The sequence below is a fragment of the Convolutriloba macropyga genome, chromosome 4 (assembly GCF_964194025.1).
Source record: "Convolutriloba macropyga chromosome 4, txConMacr16.3, whole genome shotgun sequence".
NCBI lineage: Eukaryota > Metazoa > Xenacoelomorpha > Acoela > Convolutidae > Convolutriloba > Convolutriloba macropyga.
Window position 1 is genome coordinate 24,837,227 of NC_134471.1, and position 20,580 is coordinate 24,857,806.

At 35.4% G+C, this 20,580-nt stretch overlaps 2 protein-coding genes across 2 annotated transcripts in view; one reads left to right on the forward strand and one right to left on the reverse strand.

Annotated features, from left to right (window-relative positions):
* Nucleotides 1–8,265, reverse strand: part of LOC142338031 (neural-cadherin-like) — a gene marked incomplete at its 3' end in the record, with an annotated part of 261,027 nt that extends 252,762 nt beyond the window's left edge. The window contains 1 exon segment of the mRNA XM_075387664.1: nt 6,834–8,265. Coding sequence (XP_075243779.1) covers nt 6,834–7,825 — 992 coding nt within the window.
* Nucleotides 2,268–6,177, forward strand: LOC142337537 (uncharacterized). Its single transcript, XM_075386833.1, has 3 exons — nt 2,268–2,599; nt 4,411–4,613; nt 5,553–6,177. The coding sequence occupies exons 1-3, from the start codon at nt 2,361–2,363 to the stop codon at nt 6,101–6,103; spliced, it is 993 nt and encodes a 330-aa protein (XP_075242948.1). The 5' UTR covers nt 2,268–2,360; the 3' UTR covers nt 6,104–6,177.
* Nucleotides 8,266–20,580: the final 12,315 nt, after the last annotated feature.

The window sequence follows — 20,580 nt, forward strand, 5'->3', positions numbered from 1 at the left end:
TTTCTGTTTCGCTTGCTCTGCGCTTGGTCGTTTTTCGTTCGCTCGATTTCCCGCTCGTTTGTTTGTTTCGCTGGCCTTGCGCTCGCTTGTTTTTCGTTCGCTCGCTTTCCCGTTTGTTCATGTCTGTTTCGCCCGTCTTGCGCTCGCTCGTTTTTCGTTCGCTCGCTTTCCCGTTCGTTCGTTCCTGTTTCGCTCGCCCGGTTTTTGTTCGTTCTCTTTCCCGCCCGTTCGTTTCTGTTTCGCTCGCCTTGCGCTCGCTCGTTTTTCGTTCGCTCGCTTTCCCGCTCGTTCGTTTCTGTTTCGCTCGCTCTGCGCTCGTTCGCTTCTCTGTGCCCCCTTTCTTGTGCATTTAGATGTTCATTTATGTTTCTTTCTTTCGGTGCTATAACCCCCACCCCTCTCTGTGCCCCCTTTCTGGTGCATTTAGATGTTCATTTATATGTTTGCCTCTTTCTTTCTTCAGCGCGATAACCCCCCCCCCCTTGTTTGTGACCCCTTCGCGCAGCGCGATAACCCCCCGCCCTTGTTTGTGACCCCTTCGCGCATTAGTCTTAGCTCTTTAGGGTCTTTTTTTTTCTTTGGTGGCTAGAGATCAGGTGCGCTCCTTCTGGAGCATAGTAATGCACCGACTCTAGACATCAAAGAAACCAAAAAAGCCCACGCTCAAGCTAAGGCTACATTTCCGCCCTTGTCAGTGACCCCTTTTGTGCAGCGCGATAACCCCCCGCCCTTGTTTGTGACCCCTTCGCGCATTAGTCTTAGCTCTTTAGGGTCTTTTTTTTTCTTTGGTGGCTAGAGATCAGGTGCGCTCCTTCTGGAGCATAGTAATGCACCGACTCTAGACAGCAAAGAAGCCAAAAAGGCCCGCGCTCAAGCTAAGACTAGACTTCCGGACGCCCATTTTGCAAGGGTCCTGCAAGAATTCGTCGCTTATCTTGCAAGACCCTTGCAAAAATCAGACGCTTATCTTGCAAGATTCTTGCAAGACTTCGACGCTTATCTTGCAAGAATCTTGCAAGAATTCGACGCCTATCTTGCAAGAATCTTACAAGATCGACGCTTATCTTGCAAGATTCTTGCATATCCGACGGCTATCTTGCAAGATCTTGCAAGAATCTTGCAAGATCTTGCAAGATGGTGCGTAATCTTACAAGATTCTTGCAAGATTCTTGCAAGATCTTGCAAGATAGCCGTCGGTAATAGACTAGGGTATGACAGTTTTAGTGATATTGAATTTTTCTTTCAAATGTTGGAGTTTTCATAAGTTCTCCGGCTCTTTTTTTGTTTTCGTTTTCTTGCTTATTTAGAAGTGTCCATTCGAACCAAATCCTGTTCCCTTTTCTCTATAAAGCAAGCCGTAATTCGTCAAATTTATCTCCAAGCTGCGCAATTGCAAGAACCGGTCGAAAATTTTAAGATGTTTTTTTTCCTACCTTTCCCTATTGAGCACAACACCACTGCCATAGACTTGAACACACTTGATTCATAAGAGGGAAAAAAAAGATTGGTGTTGGAGTGAACAAATAATAGATGCTGATATTTGACACCCTTAGTTCAAAATAATTGAACCTAATATTTTCTTCAATGGGGCAGTCTGTCTTGCTTGATTTCTTGCATTTGTAACATTTGAGTTTGTAACATTCTCTGCCCTTTTAACAGTAACGATGCCTTGTTCGCACTAAATTACATATATTTCTCGACCCAGAGTCAGGTACCATTGTAAATCATTACTGAATCATGATATTTTAATCGCGTATTTTTACTATGATCCTTATTTGATCGCATGTCAAGAAAAAATCACTTTTTACACTGTCAAGAAAAAAATCACTTTTTACACTGTCACTTTTTACACTGTCAAGTGAAAGAAATTTCCTTGAAAAAACTTTGGCCAGTTTAAAATTGCTTTCTTAGTTAATTCTGTCATCAGCTATAGTTAAGTGTTGCATAAGCGGTCATTCAATGCAAAGGCAGAATAATTTACGATGTATAAAACGGCTGATTTCGATCCGGTGAAAACGATGGAAGCTCTATTTCTCAAAGTTTAACTTTTAAGCATATGACATCGGATATGTTCTGTCGGAAGTGGTAAAAAACAATATCCGGAGGTATAAATCAGACGAAAGAGAAAAATCCAATTAACAGGAAATTCAGACCAGCTGTTCGAGAGTAGAAACCATGACAAGCATTTCGCCTCAAAAATTTTCATAATTTATAAAAATATATAAATTTCAAAATTGTATATTCTGTATATCTGGATAAAGCTTGCACAAAAAATCAAGTTCAAATTTTTTTACTCATCACAGGTTACATATAATAAAAACAAAAGCTTGTATTTATTCAAAACATTAACGTGTATTAAAATGTCAGATTTCATTAAACCATATTTATATTTGTTTTCTCAACGCCTAAAATTGACAACCTTTCTAATTTTTTCCAGCAATTTTTTTATTGGTTGTACTTATTCCTCTCACATGTGGGACTTATGGGTGAATTTGATGAACGAGTGGTCTGATGATTGTGGTTGCTACATGCAGGAACTGGAAAACGAAATACCTCTGGGGACATCAATTGAAATTACTGTGGTGGAATGTTGGAAAGCGTATGATAAATTTTTCTTCAATTTCTCAATTGCATCCCATTCTTCAGCAGAGAAGCAACGGTTCTCATGACCAGGAGTGCTCTAATTATAGTCTCGTGGGTCACAGACAAAATATAAACAAACTTCCAAAGCTAGGAGACAGCTAAACTATTGGCGAAAAGATTTTCATAGAACACATAGAAACAAAAAACAAATTACTATTATTATTATTTAGCTTCAGAACTGCACTGTTTTAATTTTAAGAAAAAAATCAAATCAGCTTTTTTTGGCCTACGGAGTTTTAAGAGCCCACAAAAAAAGTAAAACTGTACAGCTAGGAGACAGCAAATTTTACTCAATAAGATTGCAGTCAAGTGCTATTGTGTAGACAGAAGAAGAAGAATGTGCTCGACAAACCTGTCTCTACAATGACCAGTTGTCTAACTTTTGTAAACCTTTGTAAACCTAACTTTGCTGCTAAAAGATGCAAAAACTGCGATGTCTATTTAATCAAAGAAAAATCGCATCAGCAAACTATACCTTAAACTATGTTTCCTCAACTGCAAAACGTGCGCTTTTATGATAAGCCAATTCCAATTAAAGGCAAAACCTACAAAACTTTGCTTCAAAGTTTTGGATAAAATCTTAGTTTGCGAAAACTGAACGGAGCTCAAAATTAGTTCAAAATCTTTTTATTGAATCCTGTTTTCCCACAGATATACTCGTTAGACAACACTGGTCTGAAATCATGGTCTGCAACCATGCTCATTGCAAGAGATGAGAGATCATAGACAGACATGGAACGCGAGCACGCTTTTGAATCCTTATCTGGCCCGTTAAGACTGGAGTCTTCTTTGAAAAATACGTAGCCCAATGAGTTGGGAGAGTCAATACTGATGAGTTTTGATGTCTCGCTCAATAAGTGGAGAATTGAAGTTTTTCTTTGTGATCTTTTGGGTTGTCAAGTGCCGGATAATTGGGTGCGAGAACAGAAGAAATAAACTAAACTAATGTTTTGCTCTAGAACTGCCACGCATTGGGAGTATATCAGATAACTTTTTTGTCAAAAAGAGATTGTAGAGGAATGGAATGACATCCTTTGAAATTGAATGTTCAAAAACAGTTTTTTAGAAATTAAACGCATTTTGTTAGTTTTCTATCACCTAAAAGCATTCGACAATTTCAGAAACAAACCGCAGCATGAAATCTTACTTAATCTTTATCATGTTGAATACTACATGATGTTCAAGTGAAATAGGACAGAAAAGGTTTGTTCTACTAATATTTCAGTAATTGTTTTCTCTACAAAAATCGTTGCCTTCGATTCCTTCATTTAGAAGTCAATTTTGTAAAGTCCATGACTGACCTTCATAGGGGGGATATTATCATATGGATAATATCAGCTGCTCAATAATTGGCCTCGTCGAATTCTTTTTTTTTTCGTTTCATTGGGCAGCTAAGCACACGTTGACCTTTTTTTCGAAAGGGGCAGAGCTTTGTCAGACATTAATTGTTTCAGAAATTTAAAGAGTAATTTTTTTTCGCGAAACTTTTTCACTCAGTTCTGCAAGTATAAAAATATTTTATTAAGTGAACTACTGCTTCATTTTTTTATGAGTTGTTATTTTTGCTTTCTGATAATGAAACTTTTATGAGTAAAATAGCACCTTCAATGTTGAAATCATCAATAAAAATGAGCCGCTATTATGCAGTGAACGTATGATAAGCCATTGATATCTTGCAATATCGAAACTACGAACTGAAGGAGCAATAAAAAAGGAACCGTTTCTGAGCGAATTGATACTTTACAATTAAATATCAGTGATTTACAGGTGCCTAGAAAGAAATGACTGCTACTACTTCAGTTTCCATGAGTTCAATTATGTTTGCAACTTCTACGATTGGAGCCAACTGCAAGCAAATTGGTCAAGACCTTGCGAATATGATAAACCTCAACTACGCTGGTACAGAATAAAAACACCAGATACGAGGGATACCATAACTTGTGAAGAATACAAACAACAAAACCCAGCAGGTTAAGTATGTTTTTTTAACCCGCCATATGAAAATAATCGCCAGCCATTTTTAACATCTCTTCAAGAAAATTTTGTTTGACTTGATCCAAAGTGAACGGAGGAATGTGTTTAATTTATAACTTGAAAGGATAAATATCTTTGACCGTGGCCAACTTAATTGCGCATTTGTGTTCGATAACATCTTAGAAAAACTTCATTGATTAGAAGGACTCGTCCGATCCAATTCGAGCAGATAATTATATAACTTAAAACTTAATCTGAATCATATTGGGATAGAAGTGTTGTGTATAATTTTTCAGTCTCCAGCTTGAAAATTTTAACAGTTATATCGCATTGGCGCAAAACCTTTTTGTGCCGAGCAATGACTTCTGCTAACGCAATTTGATTAGTGAAAGTGGTAAAAAAAAATGCTCGATGAAGTTACTGATTATGCGCTGAAAATTGGTTAAGAAAGCCCTGAACGCCTTTTTTGCTAAAATTCAGTGCTGTTGAGCACTGTTAGTCCTTCTTAGTAAATTAAATATCGTTGCGATAACGGCAGTTGGTATAGCTTACGGGCGAATTAACTTTTTAGTGCCCGAGTAACACTACAATAATTTGAAACAGTGGCGAGACTCTGCTTTGAGATTAGACAATCTCTATCCACCACACCACCACTCGGGAAAAGATAGTGTAATCTAATCATAAATGTAACAAGTTATATGCAGCTGTTGTAATCGCAAGGACAGGGAGAGAGTTGATTAAAACAATGCCGCACGGTTGTTATCGCTCTCTCAGAGGAATTCATCATCCCGATTCTCCTGGGAGTTTTATAACTCCTCGATAGGAATGACAACCGTGTAGTAAATTGATGACAAATCCTCTGAGTCCAGAAAGTGAGCGCTGAATTAGTGTTGGTACACCTATCAGGTTTACAACTTGCTGCTGTTACATTTTAGCTACCTCTGGTTTATATACACTCAAAATCAGAGGGTCAACAACCAGTGTGTATTGTGACATGACCAATGGATTGACGTATATTGCAGCTTCTGGAGTCTCAACATGGGGAGGTAGTCCCTCAAATGCGGTATCTCCGCGCAGCAAAACGACAAATACATTTTCTAAAGTTCAATTGGTTGTTCACAAGTGCTTCACGTATATAAACGTCTCGGACTACACCTACGCAGTTATGAGTCCAACACCACCATCCGGATCACTATGGGATGACTTCTATTTTTCCATGGATTTTGGGCACGCAGGCGATTGTGGAAACGAGGATGGACTTGGGTGGATTGATCTGACCCAAACTGACTTTAAAATTCACCCCGGGGTCTCATTCGATCTATTAGGAGGGCGCTCGATTTTCCGGTACTGGGTTAAGGTGCCAGACTTTAAAAGTAACCGGCAGAGAGCTGAGTTTAAAATGCATGGCTACTGTTCAAGTACTTGGGTCAAGTTGGGAAGCGGTCTTGCAGTGGGATTGCCCGTTATAATTAACGAAGAAAGATAATAACTATAAAAACTGCTAAACTTTTCATTTGAAAAATAAAGTGGTTGTCAAAAAACATAAAATTAGGTGGACCATCAGATCTTTTCAGCTAGAGCCCCCACGGGAGTGCCTAAATTACGATGGATGTGGGGCAGGGATCTGGACATAATCCCAGGAAAAATTGGTCATCTCATGCGTTGGTAGCCTTTAGTATCTTTAGTAGTAGCCTTTAGTATGCTTTGAAGCAGTTTTAGTAATGAAAATGAGACTGAGCTGTATCCCAAAAAGAATTAACAGCGAGTGATAACAACAATAGACAAAATTTTAATTACGAAAACGTTTGCTGTCGAGTAAAATTATAAAATTATTTAACAAATTCTTTCCTTTAAAAAGAAGGCCACGATAACGGGAAAAACCCGATCTTCAGACCCGGGTCACAATATCTGAACAAGCACATTGACTGTGGATGACAAATTCTGGTCATAAATAATGCCGAGTGATATGCTGCTTGCTCTTATAACATACAAATAATGGTTACTGTACAAATTTGACGTAGTAAGTATGGGCGCATCCCCCTCCCTCGATCAATATTGCCCCAGATGCAATTAAATTAGCGTGTGTACTGAAAAATTGAAACAAAAAATAAACAGATTACGTTAGGGATTAGCGGATTCAAATCTTGCACGAAACTTTCAAACTCGCACGAAACTTTAAATATTATTGCGGATGACCGAAAAATAGATTTACTCACGTGTACGACCGTCCACTGGTCGGCAAATCCAATTCGTCCAATAAATTCACGTTCACGAATTCACCTTCCCTTACTGTGAACTTTAGGCTGGTTGACCTCAACGCCGATACCTGCCTACGAACTCTGTCACCATGGTCTGACTTTTTGGCCTCAAGTTGCTTTTCAATATCAGACATCTGAGCCATTTGTCGCTCAAATTGCATCAACCTTTTCATTTCTAGGAACCTCACAAAATCTTGTGATATTTTGTCCTCAAGCGCTCGTTCGGCTTTGATTATTCGCTCGAACTCTTTTGATTTTTCGACCTCAATTAGTTTTTCAAAGTGACGTAATTTTTCAATGTTCTCTGCGCGTTTCCTGCAGAAACTCTGTTCAGCGTCAATTAATACTTCAGCAGCGTCTATATAATTTCCAGTGTTTGTTTTAATAGCTCGAATTTGAAAAATGTAAGTTTTACCGCATTCAACTATTTCTTGATCCAGCAATTTGATAGTCCAGTAATTGACTTCATTTACGGTAGTTTTGGCCAGAACAAATGGATTTTCATTAAGTTCTGGCTCAACGATTGCTAAGTAAATATCTTCTCTGGGTAAAATTGACAACCGTTTAACTTGAGATCCGTCTGATTTCGATTTGTGGTTCAATTTGCCAATTACAGGGTTGACCAAAAATACTTCATCGTTTCGGGGCGCTACGAAATCTACAACCCAAAAGATTGAAACACGATCTTCATTTTTCGATCTTTTTCTGAAAGAAGTCAAATTGAGCAAATCTGTGCATTCGTATTCTGGGTTCCTTTTAAGATATAAACAATCTGATTCGATGTAATAACTTCCGTGTAAACCGTGAACTGATAAGTTATAATGGTTATGAGGTAACGTGAACAAACAAGTATTGCCCGGGGTCAAAGTTGAAACTCGGGATGCGTTGACAAATGGGGCAAACAGAAAAAATTGGCAAAAAAATGCAAAAATTGAGTAAAATGGTGACATTTTTCCTAACTTTTATTCATATGATGTAGTTAACGAAGTGAAATCTCATGTGACTTTGAAAAATTGCGAACTAAAAATTTTTAAATCGATGTCCTTAGCATTTGTTTTTAATAACAAAAATGAAGGAGAATATTTTTATTATCAGTACAGTACACTCTGGGAAAATGGGAACAAAAAATGGGGCACAAATGAACCGGATACAATTTTACCGGACAATCATTTTCTGTCAAATTTTCGGGTAAACTTGGGCTCAAATGAATTTCACAACCGAAAGCTTAAATCAAAGTTAACCTGGTTTTTTGGGAATCAAATTCAATGTATGGCACAATTTTGGGGAAAATATTATGCCAGTGCTTTTAATATATTCAAAAGTTTTCACGTTCTCTCGCAGAATGTCGGCGTCCTAGAAAGTAGTTAGTTTGACTTACCAATGCTAACTAGGCGCTGAAAAGACGCGTGGTAGAACATGTGGGCTAATTCTTATGAAATAAGTTTTGGTTTCGCAATAAAAGCCCGGAATTAGGAAATCGAGGTAGTTAGTTGTTCACATATTTCACGAAAACATACTTTTTAGCCGAAAATCACCAAGGCATAAACTGATTTTGAACAGTTAATTGTGCGAAAAGAGTGAATTACCGACGATATTGAAACAAATGTATCGGCTAAAGCAAAAGTTTCGACGAAAAAAAATTTCGGAGACTATGAACGAATTCAACAGCAGCTATTATACAATTCTGTATCCTTATACTAAATGTTAGTTTCAGTGGGTTTTTCACAAATAAAGTCGTAATAGTTCAATCCAAACCATTGTAAGTCTATAGCGCGCACGTTTCCGAATTTAGTCTTGGGCGCTTGTTATCAGTAAACCTGCATGGTAAAACTTCAAAACAATCTTTCCTTTGAGGTAATAGTTCCGTTTTCCCACATACTAACAGCCCAGACTAGAAAATATTCTGAAAGCAGGCCAGGTTTCCAAACCGTGTCCCTAGTTTGGTTCAGGCGAAAATGGTCTACGTACGTTTGGTTCGGGTACTTTCAGTCAGAAATTAAGCTCGGGGATTTTTATGATCCATATTTTGTTGAATCAAGCCAGCGTCATTAAAATTACGCAGTATTAACTCGAACTATTCAAGATTTTCATGGTCAGATTGTGTTGATGTGAATAGAAATGACCGCTAATAATTTTGATAGATTGAAAAAGTTTTCTAAAATGATTCCTCATTGTTGGACAAGAAAACAAGCATTCACTACGCAGCTGAGAAATATAGATTAAAAATTGGAATCGAAGTGCTAAATCAGAAGTCTTTGTAGTCTTTCTGTCATCAAAAATACCCAAACATAAAGCTGAAGAGATCATCAACAGCAAAACATATTGTATTCTTAACACTTTAGCATATAAAAATGAACAAGAAATCAAATGTTTTACTAATTGCCAAGTTAGCAGCATCTATGATACCCATTAGAGGAAATCATTTTTAAAAACTCCGAAATTTGATGACCATTTTTTTTATATTGAGCATAACGGTTTCAGTAGTTGCAATAAGCATAGACAATGAGCAGATCAGTTATCAATATACGCATAAAAAACTGGAGAGTTTCTAAATTTTGTTCAAAATGAAAATCAGCAATTTCTAAAGAAAATTATTTTTTGGAAAAATTGTCTGAATACCAAATATTTGACTTTCCAGTGATAAATTGCTCTGGCAAGCCAAGATAAACTTAAGCAGTATTTTGAAGTACAATAACTCATTTTATCAAACAATTCAATGTTTGGATATATATCTCTTGTATCAGTACATTGAATCGCAATTTTTTCGCAAAAAAAAATTATGAATTCTCCTTTTTGTGAGAAAAGACCAGGACCGCTGAGTCTAAGATACATAAAAAAATATTCCAAGGAGAACATGAAGGGAAATGGCAAAATGGGGGTGGGAGAATGATAGACTTACATTGCAGCCGTTATCATTTATATTTGGACCCCACTTAGCGGGGGGGGGGGGGGGGGGGGTAAGCTATTTGCTCAAATGCTCGTTTTTTTCGGTTGTCCAAATACTTGACGAACAAAAACATAAACCGTATCCTTAAAAAGTTCATTTGGCGTAGAACAGGTAGACAAGGTTAAAAAAAATTAACTTTTTGTTTTTTGAGGAGTTATCGAAGTTCAAATCCGTGTCTTTGTTGTTTTATGAGGAAACTTTGCATAAAATTTTAAAAATTTCAAAACTAAAAGTGTTGAAATTGTTAAACATAGTGCGATTGGTTTTGTCTTTACAGGAGAGGAAATGTCTTTACAGTTCGCTTTGACATTTCTTGACTCTAACAATAAATATATTTTTGAGAGTTTGGCTTTTTCTTGAAAAATTGCACCAATAAGAATTTTAGCAAGTGTGGATCAAACTACACGACATTACAGACCTAGAAAAGTTCTTATGAAATCTAGATAGGGCCATTTTACTTCCACTTCCAAAAAAAATTTCTTAAATTTAAATTTTGCCGGATTTTTGTGTAAACAAAATGTATCACTTTTTATGATATACTTTAACCAATTGTATTGATTTATTCTCCAGCAACTTACGTCATAGCAATCAGTTGACTGAATTTAATGACACTATCTTTAAATGAAGTCAGGGAAATCTGCTGGGGCAATTTTTTGTTTTCAGAGTGCCATTTTTACTTTAAGTGCGGCAACTTGAATTCCTATTACAGTGTTGTTCTCTCCATGTTTCAAGTACTTCTGAAATTGAAAGAATTGTTCTAAAGTTCGGCAACATTTACTTTCGCACTATACACTTTCTTCTCGATTTATCTCTGCGATCTTTATTATTAGTGAAATTTGTATTTTGGGCGTTTATTTAGTTTTTCGTTGCCTTCAAGATTTTTCTTATTAACAGAATGTCCCATAGGCTTCCCAAAAAATCGAGAAGAGATGATTTATTCTTTTTGTAGATTATATTTTTTTATGTTATTCTGTCTATAAAGTCTTGGAAAAATATCAGTGAACTAAGAGTAATGCTTTTACTGGTTCCTCTTTGTCATATCGCTTAGGCTAAAAATAAGTCCCAGTCGCATTCCAATTAGAAAAGCAAGCCTATGAATGGTTTACAGATGCTATTTTTTGTTTATTTGACTTGATAGTTTTGTAATCAACTAAATTTTCATTGACCCCTTATTTGTTGTTGTCTTTGATGTCTGATTGTTTAATCTTATTTATGTAAGGCCATAATTTTTTTCAATGACACATAGGCAGAGTTTTTGTTCTTCCAATTTATTGTTACCGGGTTTTAAAATATCTCTATGTGGTCTAAAATTACATAGATAACTACAAAAAATACAAATTCGCATCTCTGTCAGACAAAAAAGAAAAAAAGACAGCTTAATAAATTTAAATTAACGCCTCCTTATCGCTTCGTTTTTTTTGGCCCAAGAATCACAGCATATGAAAAACAAGCACGTACATGATAGCCAATGAATAGCTTTTAACTCAATTCCCAGTAGAGCTACATTTTTCCAATAACGCTTGCTTATTATCAAGACAAATATTTATTATTTTGTCTGTCAACACATTACATTTTTTTAAACCTTCAGTGATTGAACATCAAGTCTCATAGCTAGCATATTGGAACCATAAACTGAAAAAAGAGAGTTTTTTATTGGAAACGAAGGCAAAAATGATTACATGAGTTCAATTATTAAAATTCTGCAGTTTTCAAATCTACTAAACATGGAGCCCTTATCTATCAACTGAATCAAATTAAGCAACACTGAAAGCTATCGAGCATTCCTAAGAAAACCTAACATCAAATAAGCACCAGACAGAAAATTTAAAATGGATAAAACTTTGAGCTAATGTCTCGTTTGTTAAACATTTATACCAAAAAAATGTGCAAGAATGAAACTTTATTGATTTTCCAGAAAGAAAATCAAATAAATTTCCCAAAAAGATTGGTGTTGAAATTGCGCTATCGAAATATTTCATTTGATCTTCAGATCTTGCGAAAAATCCATTGAAAAAGATAAACTAGAGATTTACCTTCCAAACGTATTGAAATCCAAAAAATAAATTGAGACAAAAACAAAAACTGAAAGTATCAAAAATAAAAATTGTTTTCACAGTTTTTTTTTTAATTTTTCAAAACCAATCATTTATTTTGCTAAACCAATTCAAGTACGTCAACTGCAATCAATTAACAACATTATAAGAATTTTCGTGCCATAAAAACTTCGGATCCTTTACATACTTAAACACCAGTGTCAGGTCAGCCAGCTTTCTGCGTAATTACTTTGAGAATTCACATTCATAAAATTTTGCGTTGTCATCTTTCAGTTGTTCTCACATTTTTTCTGCTTCCAAAAAATTGGCAAAAGTGAAGTCTAAGCGCTTATCTGCTATCAAACCTAAGTAATTATGTTGACTGAAAGTATTAACACAAATCGTCACAATGTGCTTTGTTGTTTTTTTCTGGACAGCTCGATTCAACTCTGGGAAGTTTTCTGAAGATTGCTTCTAAGAATTCAAAAATGACTTTGTAAACTTAGAAGGACTTATCTCTAGTCTTTTATGGTTTTGATGTTTTCAACTAAAAATACATAACGTAACTTGGCTGTGATTATTAATACAAGAACCCTCTAAACGATTTTTCAGTAGTTCAATTCGAGTAGAAAGTGCTGTGGCACCAATACTCGAAATGTTTTCAACCTAAAACAGTCCATTCCTAATGATTTCTTTTCACTTTGGTACAAAATAGTTTTCACGAGATTTCAGTCAGAGTTCTTGTGTTTTTTTAAAACTTAATTTTACTTTCATTATTATCAAGTATTTCTAACACCGAATGTAACAATAAAATGGTTGCGCTTTTTGATTTTTTAATTTTCATCTTTTTGACTGTTAATAAAGGTTTTCTCAAGTTTTCAGGTGTGTTGTGATGTTAAGCAAAAAGTTGATGGTTGAGAAGGTCCTGAGAAACTAACAAACTTCAGGAAAACAAAGGTCACTTTCTCTGTTTTTTGGACCAAATTTTCATTGAAAAATATTGACTATCGTTGTTTTACCTTTGGTACTTAGTAATCAAAAAAATTTTGTCTATTGGCTTAATTGAGCAATCAATTATGTAATTTTTCTGGTTTTGCTTTTTCGTTACAATAGTCTGTATTTAGCGTACAAGAATCGTTAAAAATTAGTTTGTTATCTTTAATTTGCTTCGCTATTTAAGTATCTTTTTATTGATTTAAAGAGGTTTTATTAGCATTTTGAACATGGTGTATTATTTTTCGTTTTGCTTGTGCTTACTTTTTTGTTTGCTGTTAAACTCTCTTTATCTCAAGCTGATATTTTCTCCTTTAAATTTTTTTCAGTTCATACAAATCTCTATAATTTGGACTACATTAAAGTCTTTACCATGTTATGCATTCAATATGTCGTCTCCAACTGCTTTAGTCTGTAACCAAACAAGCAACACTGAAAACTCACAAGCATTCCTAAGCAGACCAAAAAGCCAAAGAAGCAACATACAAAAAATTAAAATTGAAGAAATTTGGAGCTAATGTCTCTTTTGCTCAACATTTATACTAAACAAAATATGCAGCATGAAACTTTCCTTGATTTTTCAGAAAATGCCAAATGAAATTCCAAAAATATTGATTTTGAAATTGCCCTATCGAAACTTTTCATTTGATCTTCAGATCTTAGGAATTATCCATTTGAAACAAGTCAACTAGATGTTTACTATCCAAACGTATTGAAATCTAAAAACGCGACGAGACGGAAAAACTGAAAGTTTTAAAATTCAAAATTGTTTTCACAGTTTTCTTTTCTAATTTTTTCAAAACCGATAATTTATTTTGCTAAACCAAGACAAGTACGTCACTTCCAACCAACTCAAAACATTATTGCTAATTTCTTGCCAAAAAAACTTCGGATTCTTTGCATACTTAAACACCAGTATAAGGTCAACCAGCAATCTCCGTACATATACTGAGATTTTATATTCATAAAATTTTGCTTTGTTATCTTTCAGTTGTTTTCCCATATTTTTTGCTCCTTCCAATTTGGGGAAAGTGAAGTCTAACCGGTTATCTGTTATCAAACCTAAGTAATTATGTTGATAAAATTATAATACAATTCGTCACAACGAGCTTTGTTGTTTGTTCTGGACAGCTTGATTCAACAACTCTGGGATGCTTTTCTGAAGATTGCTTCTCAGAATTCCAAAATGACTTTGTAAACTTAGAACAACATATCTCTAGTCTTTTCATGGTTTTGATGTTTCCAACTAAATATACTTTACGCAAAAAGGCTCTTATTATTTTTACGAGAATTCTCTAAAAGGTTTTTCAGTAGCCCAACAAGTTCAATTTGAGTGGAAAGTGCTGTGCCCACCAAAACTCCAAATTCTTTTCAACCTAGAATAGTCCATTAGGATTTTATTTTCACGTTCGTGCATAATAGTTTTCACATGATTTCAGTCAGAGTTCTTGTGGGTTTTTTTGAAAACTGAAATTTCATGTTCATCATTATCAAGTATTTCTAACACCGAATGTAACAATAAAATGGTTGCGCTTTTTGATTTTTTTTATTTTCATCTTTTTGACTGTTAATAAAGGTTTTCTCAACTTTTCAGGTGTCTTATGATGTTAAGCTAAAAGTTGATTGTTGAGATCGTCCTGAAAGAACTCAAACTAACAAATTTCAGGAAAACTATTGTCAGTTTCCTTGTTTTTTGATCCAAATTTTCTTTGAAAAATATTGATTGTTGTTTTACTTTTGGTACTTAGTAATCAAAAAAACTTTTGTCTATTGGTATAATTGAGGATTCAATTATGTAATTCTTTTGGTTTTGTTTCTTAAATTTTTCGTTTCAATGGTCTGTCTTCAGCTTTATAAGATAAATAAAAGATATTCTAGCCTTTTGAACATGGTTAATTATGTATTGTTTTGTTTATGCTTACTTTTGTGGTTTTCTGTTAAATTCTTTTTGTTTGGAGCTGATATTTTCTACTTTAATTTTTTATATTTATATTTCATACAAATCTCTAAAATTTGGACTACATTAAAGTTCTTGATATGCTTTTAATACGTCGTCTCCATCGGTTATTCTTGCGACCATCATGTGACTTTTAATTTCATAAATAACTTCCCCCAATCAGTAGCTGATCTGATGTAAGTAACGCCATTTTTCGCTCTATCTGGGAGAAAATATTTGATCATTAGCGTCATTAGTTCTCAATGACAGCTAACTTATTGTTCCGACCCAGTTCAGATGGGTTAGGAAAAATAAATATACTGAAACGGGTTTTTTTGTTCAGTCAATTTTAGCCGATCAATACATTCATCGTACAGGTTTATGGGTGTTATCATTAAAAGGCCCGTTCAGCGTCGAATATAAAATTAAAATGATTTTTTTAAAATTCCTTGCATTCGTTGAGCGTGCTCTTGAATTAAAATTTTGCCGGTTTTTTGCTATTTTATGTCGATTGTTATGCGAAAAGCATCGTTTATTTTTGGTATTATCGTACACAAACAATATTGGGTACTTGATTCGCGATCCAAATCACTGTTAGATTTTCCGTTAAGCTATCTTGTCCGGTGAGTGCACTTAATACAATTTTGTATTTGAATTGGCTTAGCAAATCGTCTTTGTTTCATTTATCTGCTTTTTAGGTAAGTAAATACGGTTATCAGGAAATAAGTTAAATTGGGCAACTGATCGCGAGATGCAAAATGATAAGAGTGAAACTAGTTACAAACTGGATACACAAAAATCAAAACACATATGAGCAATAATTTCTCGATGCGAGAAACAGGGTAACAGACTAACACATGAAAAGATATAGAGCATTCTATGAAATTAACATGTCTTTTATAACATGTCCTTCAGGATCAAGTACAATCAATAAATAAGTACATCATATAGTAAATTTACTGCACTAGATTAAATGATTATTCACAACACTTCTCCCCTTTTAACAGAACTAAAAGCTGCACAAATTGGAAAATTTTTAATAACAATATTGAGTATATGCTTGTATTTATTCAGCGGTTGAAAAATTATCAACAAAACATTTACTGGTTGTGATAGCTAGTCATAAGTAATAATATATCCAGTTTTAAGAATTTCATGTTTTAATTAAAATTCCTCCTCGTCAATAACTAATTCATCAGTAGAGCTCTGATCTGCGGGTCGAATACAAGGATCAGTAAGCGAGACTTCTCCTATGACTGGTGATGATTAAGAATTGTAGATCAGTTTGACTTGAGCTGCTGTTGTTGCTATAGTCTGTACAACTGAAAGTTTTACTGATTCGACGTCACCAGCTTGTCTTCTTCAGCGAGGTTGTGTCCAATTTGTTGGGCAGGATTTGGTCGACTCCCAAGACGAATCATCATTGTCAAAACCAAAAAAATGGTTTTTTCCATGCTCTTTTTGCCAATTTTGGTAATATCTGCTGTAGAGCCTCCATAGGTGCATAAGTAGAAAGTAGTTGTAATTCTCCATTTCGTTTCGTAGGTGGCGCTGCAAATAGCATTTCGGAGCTTTTTGGTGCTGTGATAATCGAATCTGTTATGGCTGTCATTTGGGGCACGAAAGTTGAGGCGGTTTCTGTATTGGCCTCAGCCAAAGCGAAATTTGATGGAATCTTTGGCATCCTTACTCGCATTGCACGAGCAGTTTTTGAGCGGTTTGAAGAAATTCCATTCGCTGTATTCCTCTTGCAGTGATTAATTTTACGATCACCCTTTTGAATTCTCGTAAACTCCTTCGTGTGCCTAAGAATTTTAGCCTCTGACAATTTATCAAAAGTACGTGGTCCCCGTCTGTTTATATATTCCGAGAGCTTCGTTTTGCGCTCGTCCCGCGTACCAAATTTCGCAATATCGCTATTGCAAATTGTAACATCTTATTTGCCCGGTTCGTGAATCACCGATGTATCTTGGTCCGTTTTCTGAAACACAGAACCAGGCGCCAGTACCTCGTATAAGCCATCGAGGCTCTTCTTGGATCGCCTGTTGGGATGGCGTTTTGGAGCAATATTCAAATGAACTGCTGGCTCTTTAAGATGGATTGACCGATGTTTTTTCGTCGAGCGAAGATAATGAGTTTCATTGTCATTGGCGATCCGTTCACGTGAGAGGGCTTCTTGTGTTGGCTTACATATATTCCGTTCAATTTCCTCGTCGCAGCGGTAGTTACCCCAATGGTCCTCCGGTAGCAGTTCATTTGGGGTTAGAGTTTCTTCGCCTTCGTCAGAAAGCAAAGTTTGAGTAATTTATATCCCAAAAGCCTCGAACAGATATATCTCTACCAATGAGTGGCTTTAATCCATATTTAACTACCACGAATTCAGCATCTTCAATCCGCCAACCATTTATCTCCACCGGTGTCTGCATCATTCCAATCATGGGTATGGATTCATTCGCGGAAATTTTGAGCTCTTGAGAACGTACCGTTGTTGACCATCGCGCAATAGTAGAGTTACTATTGACTTCAGCGGCAAGCGACTCATTTAAAGTGCTGAATACACTCCCGGAATCAATTAGGAGACCTACTTTTGTAATTCCGATCTGCGAAATTGTGTTTTTGGTTCAATTTGCAAGGTATAACTCGCAATGCTACCATAATGTAATCTGTACTGTCATACTCCGATCCACATTCTTGGTTATAACTTGTACTTTGGATAGCGTTAACAGACTTTTCAGTTGTATCTTCGTTCAGTGGAATTTAAATTGGGTTGGGATGATTCTGAGGAAGCAAATTTTGGTTTGCTGCATACACGAGAGAAATGATTTTGTAGAACAGAGTTTTTGCATGTCTTGCATTTTGCAATACACTTATCCTTGTGAGATGCTGACCAAGTAAGACCACAGTTTTGACACAGTTGGTTTGTTTGCCGAATTGAGGCTGGAAGATTTTCCCGTTGATTCGGGTTACGAAATGGCCGTTGTGGTGTTATTGCGTTCACATGCAGGGAAGGTTGATTGCTCAAAAATTGAAATTGATTCCGTTGTACGGGTTCCATACTGATGGCTAAACGTAATGCTTGAGCGGGTTCGACAGTTTCTCTTAATAATTCTCTCTGAATTTCAGTGTCCTGCATGTTGGCAATGAAGAGCTCTCTGATTAGAGTATCTTCTTGGTTTCCAAGTTCACAGTTTTTTTTTTTTTGACAATTCCATTAACTTGCCAAAGAAATGTTTAATTGATTCTCCCTTTGATTGCTTGATGGTGAGAACCATGTACCTGTCAAAAGTGATGTTGCGTGGGCAAATGAATGAGTCCTCCGTGATTTTCCAGAGTTCTACAGTCGTCAATGTATCCATTTTGAGATGGAAGTTTCTAGTGCATATATTTTGTCTCCATTCGGTGCCCCGAATGAGGTATAATCTAGAGACAGTTTTGCATCTATCAGCTTGTATCCATGGTTTATCAGCACACGTGACTCCTATTTCTATTTGTTTTTGCCATCGATTCTCCAATTCATTTTAAGCTGTGCGTTTCTAGCTAAACGTTCTCGTTCCGATTGGGCTGAACAGTCAGTGAGTGTACTTTCTTAAATCCGCTCTAAAGGAAGTTGAACATTCTCGGGTTTGGGTTCATGTAAAATATTCGATTTGATGTTGTCTTGCGATAGAAGAGCCAATTTTGCCTGCATTCGCACACTTTTCCCACTATAAAAGGTGAATCTGGGCTGAGTATTTCCCAAAAGGATTCGATGCCAAGTGGAGTCCATTTGGGGGCTGCTAACTCTGCCATGTCCAACACAAATAATTTTGTGTACTTGATTCGCGATACAAATCACTGTTAGCTTTTCTGTTAAGCTATTTTGTGCGGCGAGTGCACTTTATGCAATTTTGTATTTGAATTGGCTTAGCGAATCGTCTACGATTCATTTGTCTGCTTTTTAGGTAAGTAAATACGATTATCAAGAAATAAGTTAAATTGGGCAACTGATCGCGAGATGCAAAACGATAAGAATGAAACTAGTTAAGAAATGGATTCACAAAAGTCACAACAAATGAAAAAAGATTCTATGAACGTTACATGACTTTTATCACATGTCCTTCAGGATTAAAACAATCACTAAATAAGCACATCATATAGGAAATTTACTGCACTAGATTAAATGATTATGTACAACAGGTGTCTTGACTTTTTAAAGTCACATCATCCAATCCATAAAATGACGAACAATCACGTGTTTCTAATTGACCAAGGCCAATTACAAGGTTAGTTTTGGTGTTATCAATGTCTTAAGAAAGCTTTAAAAAATGAATTGTAATCAGCCGATATTTCTTTTTTTAAAAATTCTTGCATTTTTGCTTTTTTGTATGTTAATTACAGAAAATAACAAGTCAAACCAAAATTCTAATGACATGTTCAATTTTCCCCTATGGAGTATCAGGAAAACCTATATTTTTTTAAGTCGAAGTATTATGTTTATTTTCCTTTTAAAACCACAAAATTTCAAAACGATTAATGGATTTTTGAGGTTTGCGACTGTTTATTTTTTTTATCGTCAACAATTGATGGCCGATAAAGATTAAACCGTTTTTGTAGTGCATTTGAATTCATTTTTTTAAATGTTTTATGTTTTAAGTAATGATTTTTCTGCTTGGATACTACCAATTTTCAATTTTGTTTTGATTTTTGGACTTTTCAAGTCTTGTGAGGTTCTTTTTCTTGTCTTGTCACATTGATGACAGTTGAGATATCATATTATTGGCTTTCAAAAGGAGGCATAATCAATCGCATCAGTTTTTTTACTTAAAAGATTTTGGTTTTAACTACTTCGACACCGTCTTCTAGCAGAATTTATTTGCATTTTTTGTTTTTCTTCATTTTTTTATAATTGCTTTTCTGGCTTAGTAAAATTTCTGGATAATTGCAGGTCTTAGCGGCTTCCAATGACTAAACAAAAAAATTTATTGCCTGAATTTAGTTGGCAGCTGACATTTTTATTAAAATTGAAAACAAAAGTTTTAAAAATATACACAGACGAAATTTTATGTGCAATCCTCTGTTCTTTTTTGGTCTACTTAATGCCTAGTCTCATTAATTACTGGTCGCATATCGAACTATTGGTTTGCACTAAAGGCGAATGCATTGTATATTACTTTAACGGCTCCAACCCCGGTTTTTCGCAAATCAATAAATTAACTTTTGAATTTTTATCTTTATTTGTCGTTTTTTTGTAGTCGAATGATATTTTCTGGATCATTACAGGTATTAACGGCTTCCAATGGAAAAACAAAAGAACCTATTTACTGATCTCATTTGATAGCTTAAGTTGTTTATTGTTTTGGATTCAAATGTTTTAAAATATTCCGACTTAATTTTTTCATAAACTGCGTTTTCTGTTCTTCTTGGTGTACTTGTTATAAGTGTCATTTTTTAGAGGTCGAATATCAAAATAACAATTATATCCCTAGAGCCTCGAACAGATCTCTCTCTACCAATGAGTGGCTTTAATCCATATTTAACTACCACGAATTCAGCATCTTCAATTCGCCAACCATTTATATCCAACGATGTCTGCATCATTCCAATGATGGGTATGGGTTCATTCGCAAAGTTTTGAGCTCTTGAGAAGGTACCGTTGTTGACCATCACGCAAGAGTAGAGTTACTATTGACTTCAGCGGCAAGTGATTCATTTAAAGTGCTGAATACACTCCCGGAATCAATGAGGACACCCACTATTGTAATTCCGATCTGCGAAATTGTGCTTTTTGGTTCAATTTACAAGGTATAACTCGCAATC

Bases quoted from the DNA above. Each gene is read 5' to 3' on its own strand.
- LOC142337537 (XM_075386833.1), top strand. From the start codon at position 2,361: ATGTCAGATTTCATTAAACCATATTTATATTTGTTTTCTCAACGCCTA. The intron at 2,600-4,410 runs GTATGATAAATT...AGTGATTTACAG, and splicing joins GTGGTGGAATGTTGGAAAGC to GTGCCTAGAAAGAAATGACT. The intron at 4,614-5,552 runs GTTAAGTATGTT...GTTACATTTTAG, and splicing joins CAAACAACAAAACCCAGCAG to CTACCTCTGGTTTATATACA.